General features: G+C 35.7%; 2 protein-coding genes across 2 annotated transcripts; both read left to right on the forward strand.

Annotated features, from left to right (window-relative positions):
* The first annotated feature begins 1,093 nt into the window (after window positions 1-1,093).
* Window positions 1,094-2,680, forward strand: LOC131041179 (uncharacterized). Its single transcript, XM_057974174.2, has one exon. The coding sequence runs from the start codon at window positions 1,563-1,565 to the stop codon at window positions 2,373-2,375; it is 813 nt and encodes a 270-aa protein (XP_057830157.1). The 5' UTR covers window positions 1,094-1,562; the 3' UTR covers window positions 2,376-2,680.
* A 4,257-nt stretch (window positions 2,681-6,937) lies between these two features.
* LOC131874552 (uncharacterized) lies at window positions 6,938-9,698 on the forward strand. Its single transcript, XM_059217984.1, has 3 exons — window positions 6,938-8,258; window positions 8,374-9,072; window positions 9,164-9,698. The coding sequence occupies exons 1-3, from the start codon at window positions 7,101-7,103 to the stop codon at window positions 9,542-9,544; spliced, it is 2,238 nt and encodes a 745-aa protein (XP_059073967.1). The 5' UTR covers window positions 6,938-7,100; the 3' UTR covers window positions 9,545-9,698.
* Window positions 9,699-11,010: the final 1,312 nt, after the last annotated feature.

Consider the following 11,010-nt stretch of genomic DNA (forward strand, 5'->3'; position numbering starts at 1 on the left):
TTTTGGTTTTGACCCCATGCTCAGCATCTTTGGAACTTTCTCTTATTCACCTTCCCTTTGCTATTTCCTCAGAATTGGTCTTGGCGAACTACTTTGCTTGGACTCTCCCCATATCACACCATTATTTCTTAGAATTTTAGATAGATCACCCTTAAGCATCTTTGGAGATTCCATTGTTTGGCTATCTTCTCTCAAACCTTCCATTCTCTCCAGCTTGAAGCCATGATTATTTGTGCTAACTTCTCCCTGTAGTCCCTCACTCTTCAATCTACTCTTTAGGACAATTCTAATCTTAGGAAGGTCTTAGAAGATTTGCAGGTTTAGTTCAGAGCTTTTGATGATACTTTAAAAAACGCAAATGATCCAGACTATTAGTATGATCAACAATATAACAAGTAGCATGGCTAATATTTATCCAAGTGGAAATGACAACTGTGTGCAAAGAACTTACCTTTGGTGTTTGCTGGACATATATATATTATTCATGGTAAACAATATGTTTCAGAGCTAGATACACTCAAGCCATGGGAAAATATTCAAGCCTACGAAATGGAGGTGGCTGGGCAAATCACAATGGTCCAGGGAATTGTTTTCATGTCCCATTCATTGTAGTATTTTAGTATTTTTGGAAGAAACAAAATCTTGAGGGTGAATAAACATTTCAGTATTTTTGACCTTTGTAGAGACAAAATGATAGCCATATGACTTTTTGTGTATCTTGTATCTTGCTATATGTAATATATTCATGTTAATAATTATTTTTTCCAATAAAAAAAAATGTTGATTTGTCTATCAAAATTATATCCACCTTCACATCTTCAGCCCACATTTGAAAGGGACGGTGTCTATAAATACCATTGAGTATCTTGCTTTATAATAATAAGTTGGAGACAACTAGGTTCAAAGTTATATTTCATTTAAAAGTTGTAATTTTGTTTTTTCAATTCTATGATATGATGATAGAATCAAATGAAATATATGATGATAGAATCAAACTAAATTCAGATTATTTATCAACTTTCCTTCTAAAATATACTACTTATACACCACTCATTATTTAAAATAAAATTTAAATATATCATGCCCTTAATTTACAACTATCTTTTGAGAAAACATGTTTCTCGAAAAAAAAATGAAATTATACTATTTTTTTGGTGAATGTTCAAAGATTATAACAAATATTACATGTTAGGGTTTATGCAGGAATGCTAGTGGCTTTAGTATTTCATGAATTGGGATCAATGGCCCGCACAGAAAAACGTGCAGCAAATATCTGACGGAGGCACTAAGCCCATTCAATTAACAATACGAATTTGAGAAGGTAAGAAATTTAAAATACCCGTCTGAAATTTTTAGAAAATGTTCTGCTCAGTTTTCACAGGATTAAAATTAAATTTTTAGTTGGAAAGGCAGTCGTCCCATTTTTTTTCTCTATAGGAGATTTTAGGTTTTGGGCATTTAACAGAACAAAACCATCCGAATCTAAACAATAGGAATATTTTAGAGTTTTAGGATCGAGTTTTTAGAAGTATTCAGAGTTTGTAGGATTGAAGAGCTTAGCTATGGCTATGGCTGCCCCATTAAGGCGTGCCTTGTTCTCGGCTTCTTCCAGACGTTTCATTGCTTTAAGTATACACAAACCTAGGGCATTCCATTATTGGTCAATGTTAGGTAGTTACGTAAACAATGATGTGGAAGATCAGAACTATGTTGTGGGATCTTGTGTTTATGGTCAATCGGGGTTGAACCAGCGATGGCAGAGGGGATTTGCCAAAGGAAAAAAGTCCAAGGGGGACGAGGGCATGGTTGAAGTTGTGCCAGACATTGGCCCTTCTGTAAAGTCAGCTGCCACGGCACAGATGCAGGCTGCATTGGATGCTTTGTCCAGGGAATTGAACAAATTGCGTACAGGGAGAGCTTCTTCGGGTATGCTGGATCACATCATTGTTGAATCCGGTGGTATTAGGACACCGCTGAGCCACATTGCCGCCGTGTCTGTCTTAGACCCACAGACGCTGAGCGTGACACCGTATGATGTGAATTCCATGAAAGAGATTGAGCGCGCCATTGTTTCGTCTCCTTTAGGGCTAAATCCGACATCTGAAGGGCAAAGATTGGTCGTGCCTGTTCCAGAATCATCCAAAGAGCATATTCAGGCAATGTTAAAGCTTGTAACAAAGGCAGCCGAAGATGTCAAACAGAGCATAAGAAGAGCAAGACAAAAGGCTGTTGATTCAATAAAGAAGGTTGGCTCTGGCATGTCCAAAGACGATGTCAAGAGACTAGAAAAAGAAGTGGATGACGTTACGAAGAAATTTGTGAAATCAGCTGAAGATATGTGCAAAGAAAAGGAAAAGGAAATAACAGGCAAGTAATTTGAAGGCATGGTCTTTTGCAGATGCTATCATTTTTCTGTAGAATTTTGATATTAGAGATGATTTTGAGTATTATTGATCTTCTTTGAGGAAGAGAGAGGATTTTTTTTTGGTGTCAAAGAGGTAGCTTTCATATTTTCTTTGAAGATTAAATAAATTCAAGACAGTTGGCCCGTGCCAGTTTAATCCTTTTCAATTCAAATTTTATACATTTTCATTTGTGAAGAAAACAAATAACAGCATCATATTCAATGCATCTTTTTGGGTTATGACTTTTCGCTCATTAAGTTTTCATATTATCGATTTCTCTCTTTTTCCTTGTCTTCTAGAGTAATGTGATGGAACAACTAGTTATACAAAGTGGATGATGAAAAATACAATTTATTCTGTTCTTTTTTATGATACCTGACGTAAAAGCATTTGACCGTTATTTATGTAAAATTAGTTTGATCAATGTTTGAAGTTTTGTTGAATATAGTAGCAAGGTTATCAATTTGTTTTTTTGGAATGTTGTTGAAAATAGTAGTAGAAAAAAAATTCGAGGACAAACCAGATAAATTCTCTTCAACAATTGTTAGATTCGTAAAGTTGATTGTAGTGATGGTACTCTTGAACAATGAACATAATATCATGTGAAAAACAACAGACTTTCCAATGGAGATAATTTATGTAACTATTTTTGCTGGAGTAAATATGTCATATACGCATGGCCATAGCCAAAATATGCAAATGCTTGACGTATTTTCCTACAGTGATTCTTAACGTATAGGTTTGTAGTTCCTTGAAATGCAGTTTGCAAGTCCTTATTTTGCAAATCTAGAGCACAAATCATATTTTCTTCACTCTATTTATTTTGGCATCTGATAGACACCATATAGTGTAGGTTTTCTATATTTTCTTTCACTTATATTAGTGCACATAGCTATTTTCTTTTGAACATTTAACAATTGAACAACCCATGGCATTGCTAATGCTACTATAGTTGAATTTAAGACGGTCATGGTGGCAATGTGCCTCAGCGAAGTTCTAAGAAAGATTTTGAATGCTGGGTTGGAAAATAAAGATCCTTTGCACCAGAAGCCAGAGTACTATACTTTTTCAATAATGCTTTACTCCTCCTGCATCATTAATGTTTTCATGGTCATCTGAGTGATTTGAGAAAGCAACAGGTTAGATAGAGATCCTAGGAATTTCAACGTAACTGGCAATTGCTTGTCAAGGGTTGAATTCTTGTAGTGTTCTCCATAGTCTGCACCCTTAAAAAATTAATATTAATAGAGTTCAAAAGTAACAGGATTATATTTATATTTTATCTAAGGCATTCCAGCAGTAGCCTGTTACATAAACATATTGGTAAGAATGATACATTGAATTAATATATGACACATCTGTGTTTGAAAAAAAAGGCACGGAAAGTTACTTCCAGGATTTTCTCACAACAATTGATTTCTACTTCACTTTCATTCTTCTTTGCGATTTTTTTAGATAAACATTCCAAACTTTTTAAAAGCCAGTTAGAATTGGGTATATGAGTCATCAACCTCCTTCAAGACTGAGGTATATTCTCTTTTTATTGCAATTTTTTTGTTTAACTTTTCAAGAACAAATTTTCTGCCTTTTTTTCACACTTCATCTGGACTTTCCTTAAAATAGTCAACCATCTTTCCAGACTTTTGACTTAAGGGTTCTGCATAGATGACATGGCCACCTCTTTTTTGTTGAATTTGTTATAATACTAGGATCACAAGAAGATGACCATGCACAGTAATCATAGGGTGTGCTCGATTAACCACGGGCAATGATTCTCATCGTTGTTACCCTCCCAACCATAGACGATATACTGTTATCGTCTCCCCCGAGCACGGAAATTATATATGAAATTAAGTAGTTCTGTCATACACATTGCAGTCTATATTAATATTATTATAAATTTCTGCATAAGAACATTATCAGGCTTTGTATATTAAGCACATCTCCGTGCATAGCACAAAGAACAAGGATGTTACTGCCTGAAACTTAATAACAGTTCTTATCTGATTTGATTGTGAAATGTTCTGTCCCTTTCAAAGGGCAGAAATGATGAAGAGTTGCACTCTTTCAAAGGGTGCTAATGGTAAAAGGGTGTAGCTCAGTGGTAGAGCACTCCAGCAGCATATGGAAGGTCCTAGGTTCGAGTCCTAGGTGGTCCATGTCTCAACACTTTTCATTTGGAGCAACGTTAACAAAAGTGCACCAGTTATCATTGTCCAAATTTATTGAGCAAGAATACCGTTTAGTACAATTATTTCAATAATTGTTTATCTCATCAAAAGATTAAAAAATGTTAATGAAGGCTGGTGGATGGTACAGACAACAGTTTCTTTCTGATCAACTGTATTCTGTACAGTTCTTATGACAATAGTTGCTGCTTTGGCATCTAGTCCTGAAGTTGGTTCATCCATGAAAATAATAGATAGATTTGCAACAAGCTCCACAGCAATAGTTAACCATTTTGTTTGTTCTGTTGAACTTGACAAACCAGTAATACCAGGAAGGCCTACCAGTCCATTTTTTAAACCATCCATCTCTACTTACTTTCATTTACTGATCTACAGAGGCCTATGATGGTTCAAATGAATCCAGTCGGTGAGTGCTAAAGAGTTGCACCGACTTCCAAGTAAGGATTTAATATGCAGGAGCACAATTGGAGTTTTGGGCTTACGATTTTGGTGTTTTCATCAATATCTTTTAAAAGGCATAGAATGCAGAATATTTTATGGAGAATTTGCATGCCATTCTGCTCACAGTGACCAGACATTTGAGCAAATGTGTTTTTCTTTTTGTAAAATTTAGAGATTCTAATAAATGCTTTAGTATATACCCAGTTTTCCTTTCAGCCGATACATGTATGTGTGTTATCCTTGCAGCCCCTCTGACCCCCATCAAAGCAGTGAGAACTCCTGGCCTAATGATCTAGTCACATCACAAAGTAGTTGAAGTTATGCAATTCCTGTTCTTTCATTTCCTGCAAAAACTTTATTGCAGAAATTTCCAATTAATATTCAAGTTTGATTAATATGCAATTGTTTAATTTAACAATTTGTTTAGAACTTTAAGCCCCTTTAAATACAACTCCTTTATTTATTCCAAATACTTTCAGGAAAGATCCCTGGTCTCAGCCGTTCTGATCTTTAACTTCAAAAAGCATTTGTGGTTGTAGTGGATGTTTTCTCATTTGGCACTATAAAACATATAATTTCGAAATTAATAAGGCTAGCAAATACAAAGGACAAACAACTATCAAACCAACAAGTGGGCTTAAGAGTTGAGCATGGATCATACCTCATGCATGTCAATGAAGTGATTCACATTATTAAAAGACATCACTGTTGGTTTGAGTAGAAGAACCATTACCTGCTTTGGCAAAACACCAGTTTCTGCTTCCAAATCTTGTGAAATGATATCTGGTTTTATTCATCTTCACTTCATTGACATATCTTCATTTCTATTGGATAACCAAACATTGTCGAGCAGACTATGAATGACGAGACTTAAAATGACCGTGGAATATTTCTTTATCTTGTATTGGAAGATTTTACCGTAAAAACAAATATTCTTTTGTTATCTTTGTTCTCCTATTTTTGATATTATCCTAAGTTACCGGTACTTCCCATTTTGCCCACGAATCCAGATGCGGTGCGTATCGGATTCGGATTCGCCCCGGAATCCCTGTGGATTCGGACAGGGTACCGATTTTTTCCCCCTGAAACGTATCCGATATTTGACTCACGAATCCCGACGCATCCGGTGTAGACGTGGCGATTCCATACGGTTTTTTTGACGAATCCGCATCATTCGCAAATTTCGAGGGGTTTTTCCACGGGTCGAATATGTCGTTTAACATTTAAAACCCTAAAGCAAAGGCAAAAATAAAAACTCGTGAAAACCGAAAAAACGCGAAATTTTGAAACCATATCGCGCGACGGCACAGGGGTTTGAGGACGCGCGATGGCACAGTGGTGAAAGAAGGCACGCAGACACAGAGGAAGCGCCACGGGCCACGGCAGGAGGCAACGGCACAGAGGACGCCCGCGACGACGGCGGGAGGCGCCACGGCAGGAGGGCGAAGGCACAGAGCAGGCGCGCGACGACGGCGGGAGGCGCCACGGCGGGAGGGCTTCGGGATCAGGTATGATATTAATTTTTTTATTATAGTGTGCTATATTTTATTAAATTTTATTATAGTTAAAAAAATAATTAAAATTTATTAGTTTGTTAAATTTTAATATTTATTATAGTTTTTTTTTTTTTTAATAGTTTGCTAATTAAAATTTATTAGTTTGTTAAATTTTAATATTTATAATAATTTTTTTTAAAAACTACTCATTTTTAAAATATTAAAAATAATAATAATTTAATAATAGGTATATTTTTTAAAAACTATATTAGTTTGTTATATTTTTAAATATTTTAATTTAATAATTAAAATTTATTAATTTGTTAAATTTTAATATTTATAATTAATTTTTTTTAAAAACTACTCATTTTTAAAATATTAAAAATAATAATAATTTAATAATAGGTATATTTTTTAAAAACCTAATAACTTTCATAATTATAATAATTTCACTTTTATTTTAAATAAATTATTAAATTTAATTTTATTATTTATATATTTAACATTTATAATCTATTGTTTAATATTAAATATTAATATTTTTTTTTTAATTTGTTGTAGAAATCATAATGGCAACGACTACTAGCTCTACTCCTCAAAGCTCTACTCCTCAACGGACTTTCAAAACTGACCCAAATTCACCTTTATGGAAATATGTCAAAATAATAGACCAAGTAAAAGGTGGTGGAACATTTTTATGGATATGCAACTTCTGTAGTACGAAAAAAACTAGCTCCTACAGTCGTGTCAAAGCCCATTTTTGTGCCATTCCCCAACAAGGAATCAAACCATGTCTAGGAAAGAATGGAAATGGGATGTCACCTCAAGAAATAGCAGGATATATTAGAGAGCAAGAGGAAGCAGATGCAAGAGTTGGTCGTGCCTCAAACCATCCTTTGTTGACAAGAAGAGGAAGTAAATCAAAGAGGCCCCCTACTTCTCCATCTTATAGCGATTTTCCTGATATCGTGGTAGAGAGCCACCCATTCTTGGACCCAATTAGTGAAGAACCTGTTATTGTGAAGAGAAGCAAGGGACCATTAGAGAGAGCATTTAAGAATGATGCTAGAGAGATTGCAGATCAATCCGTTGGAAGATGTCTATATGCAAACGGTTTGTCATTTAATGTGGTACGATCACCATATTGGCAGGATATGTTGAAAAAGGTAAATGAGGCTCCACAAGGGTACATAGGGCCAGGTTATGAGAAGGTGCGTAGCACCTTACTAGCAAAGGAGGTAAAAAACATAGACAATGCATTGGCTCCCATTAGAAATTCATGGAAACAAACAGGGGTGTCCATCATTTCAGATGGATGGAAGGATACCAAAAATCGGCCATTAATTAATGTAATTGCAGTGTGCCCTAAAGGGGCAATGTTTCTGAAAGCTGTGGATTGTGAAGGACAGGTGAAGGATGCACAATTTATTGCTAACATCCTTATACAATGCATTCAAGATGTGGGACCTCAAAATGTTGTCCAAGTAATAACGGATAATGCAAAGAATTGTAGAGCTGCAGGTATGTTGATTGAGACACGGTTTGAACACATATTTTGGACACCTTGTGCTGTCCACTCTCTCAACCTCATGCTACAAAAGATAGGCAGGAAAATAGATTGGATCAAACAAATTTATGTTGAGGCTGAAGAGATCCAAATGTTCATCACAAACCATAACATGTCACAGGCCATTTTCAGATCATTTTCACAGTTGGAGTTGCTAAAGGTAATTGAAACACTTCAATTTTTAAAATCTACATTTCACTTTGATGGTTACTTAATTTTTTTTTTTTTATCATGTCTTCTTTGTATTCTAATTTTTATTTTTAATTTTTGAATAGGTTGCCGAGACCCGATTTGCATCCAACACAATCGTCTTGAGGCGACTTGTGAAGGTGCGACAGCCACTTGCTAGCATGGTAATTAGTCAAAGTTGGTCCCTATGGAGGCAATCCAATACTGAAAGGGCAGCAAATGTAAAGCGCATGATCCTAGATGACACTTGGTGGGATCGAGTGGAATATCTTTTGAGTTTCACTGAGCCCATCATGAGTATGATCCGTTATACTGACATGGATCACCCATGTTTGGGAGAGGTATATGATGGCATTGACTCGATGATTGAGAAAATGAAAGCCATCATCAATGCAAAAGAGCAAGATCCCGAAGAAACTTTCTTCAAAGAGGTTCAATCAATTTGTGTTGAGCGGTGGGACAAAATGACCCCCCCACTACATCTTCTTGCATTTGCATTGACTCCCAAATTTTATAGTGATGAAATGCTTGCTAAGCCATCAAGGGTACCACCATATAGAGATTCAGAAGTCAGTGAAGGGTGTAGGACAGCACTTACTAAACTCTTCCCAGATTCTGAAATGGAGGATTTAATGACAAGTGAGTTTGCTGATTTTGTAGCCTCCAATGGTCAAAGTGTTTCCGCTCTCCGTGACAAGTATAAAAAGGATTCTCATGCTTGGTGGTACCTCAATGGCCATACATCACCAAACCTTCAAACTCTTGCAATCAAAGTTTTATCGCAAGTAAGTTTCTTAATTTTTATTGCTCTCTAAATTTAGATTTTTTACTATTTTATAATTGTCACCCTCTCACTTTGTGTCAATTATTCAATAGGTTGCTAGTTCCTCTTCATCTGAGCGAAATTGGAGCACATACTCCTTTATCCACTCAGTGAAACGCAACCGACTGGCAGCAAGTAAGGCAGAAGAGCTCGTTTATGTGCATTCAAACTTGCGCCTTCTTACTCATAAACAAAATGAGTATAAGGATGGGAGCACAAAGTTTTGGGATGTAGATCCAGAGCGAACTGATTTGGATTTTTCAGCTGCCACACAATCTTTACTTTCTGGGGAGTCTGATAGCCAATGTGCTGCTAGTGCAAGTGGCAGTGAGGCTGCATGTGGTTCCAGTACTCTACCTACATCATCTAATGTCAATGATGATGTTGATCTTGATCTTCCTAGTGACCCATATGATGCTATTGCTGATTATTAGTTGTGTCATTTTATTGTTGAACGGTTGAGCCAGTGAACAATGAATTCGATATCTATCATAACATTCAAAGTTTGTAATTTTGTTATAGACTTATAGTTATATCAATATGAATCATATATGATAGTTCCAAGTTTTGTTTAGCATATGGATGATATGTGGGATTCTAAATTTAATTTTTGTTTCTATTTATTAGAGTGTATATATGTATATATTTATGATTTTTACATTTTTTTGTATGGACGTACCCATACGTACCCAGGCCCCCCCTAAAAAAAATGCCGTACCAGCGTACCGTACCCACGTACCCGTACCCGTACCCGTACCGGCAACTTAGATATTATCACTAGAAGAATTAATACATTTTAATATACATAAAAAAAATATTAGAAAAGATCCTGACTATATTTCACCCAAAAATTTAATCTATTACATGATTCTTCAATTTATGAATATGTTATGAATGTGATGGAAGAAAGGCATGGGCATGGTGAGCTAAATATCAAGTGAACATAATGTTAGTCAAGGAGGTCTTGTACTTAGTAAGGTGTTGTATCTAGCTAGTTCCTATTAGGGGACTTAATCACATGACTAGTTGTCCTAGAAGTCTTAGTTGTCTATGACCTTTATTTAATTCTAGTTTACTAAGTCATTTAATAATTGACACTTTAGTTGTCTTAAAACATAAGATTACTTGATTCATTTCAAATCCTCTCTCTCAACCTTGTCTTTATAAGGAAGGCCATCTCCTTGCATATTTTATATGCAACCCATCAATCAATCTTGCATAATGAAGCAAGCTATTATTGCCATTTTCTCTCTTGTTAAAGTTGTTTTGGTCTAACAACTGATCTTGGAGTTGTTGCGGAGTCACCATTAACTGCTACATATTATCAAAGTTCCAGTGTTGTATATTCCTTTCTAGATCTGAGGGACAACATTAGGCTTGAAGAATATGCTAATTGGAGATTGAGATTTCAAGGATATCTTGGTTGAATCTAGGGCATTAAAGAAAGTCAAGTTTGTCTTTCGTTTTGTCAAATTTTGATATGTTTTCTTTGATGTAAAAGGGGTTCAAGTAGGATCGCCATAAATGCATTCACAGTGGATGTTGGATAAAGTAAATAAATTAAAGAAATAACAAAAAAATAAAGAAAAAGCATAGTCAATGGTGGATTAAGGAGGCATGGGCACGATATGGGCTTCCTCTGTGGGCATTAATGATATAGGACAATGGGAGTATGGCACAGGCAGAGGCACCCATCATGGCATTAAAATATGTTTAATAGGAGAGACACAAAAGAAAAGGGGAGAAGCAGAGGTCGATAGGAGAAGAAATTAACAAGGAAGGTCTGCAAACTGTTGGCTTGCCACATCTCAATGGTCAAGAGGAGGATTATCTCCATCTGCGGACCAATACAACCCTAAATCGATCTCCATTACAGAGGTATATATTAGCCCAAAATATG

The sequence above is a fragment of the Cryptomeria japonica genome, chromosome 3 (genome assembly GCF_030272615.1).
Source record: "Cryptomeria japonica chromosome 3, Sugi_1.0, whole genome shotgun sequence".
NCBI classification, from domain to species: Eukaryota; Viridiplantae; Streptophyta; class Pinopsida; order Cupressales; family Cupressaceae; genus Cryptomeria; species Cryptomeria japonica.

Bases quoted from the DNA above. Each gene is read 5' to 3' on its own strand.
- LOC131041179 (XM_057974174.2), top strand. From the start codon at position 1,563: ATGGCTATGGCTGCCCCATTAAGGCGTGCCTTGTTCTCGGCTTCTTCC.
- LOC131874552 (XM_059217984.1), top strand. From the start codon at position 7,101: ATGGCAACGACTACTAGCTCTACTCCTCAAAGCTCTACTCCTCAACGG. The intron at 8,259-8,373 runs GTAATTGAAACA...ATTTTTGAATAG, and splicing joins CACAGTTGGAGTTGCTAAAG to GTTGCCGAGACCCGATTTGC. The intron at 9,073-9,163 runs GTAAGTTTCTTA...ATTATTCAATAG, and splicing joins CAATCAAAGTTTTATCGCAA to GTTGCTAGTTCCTCTTCATC.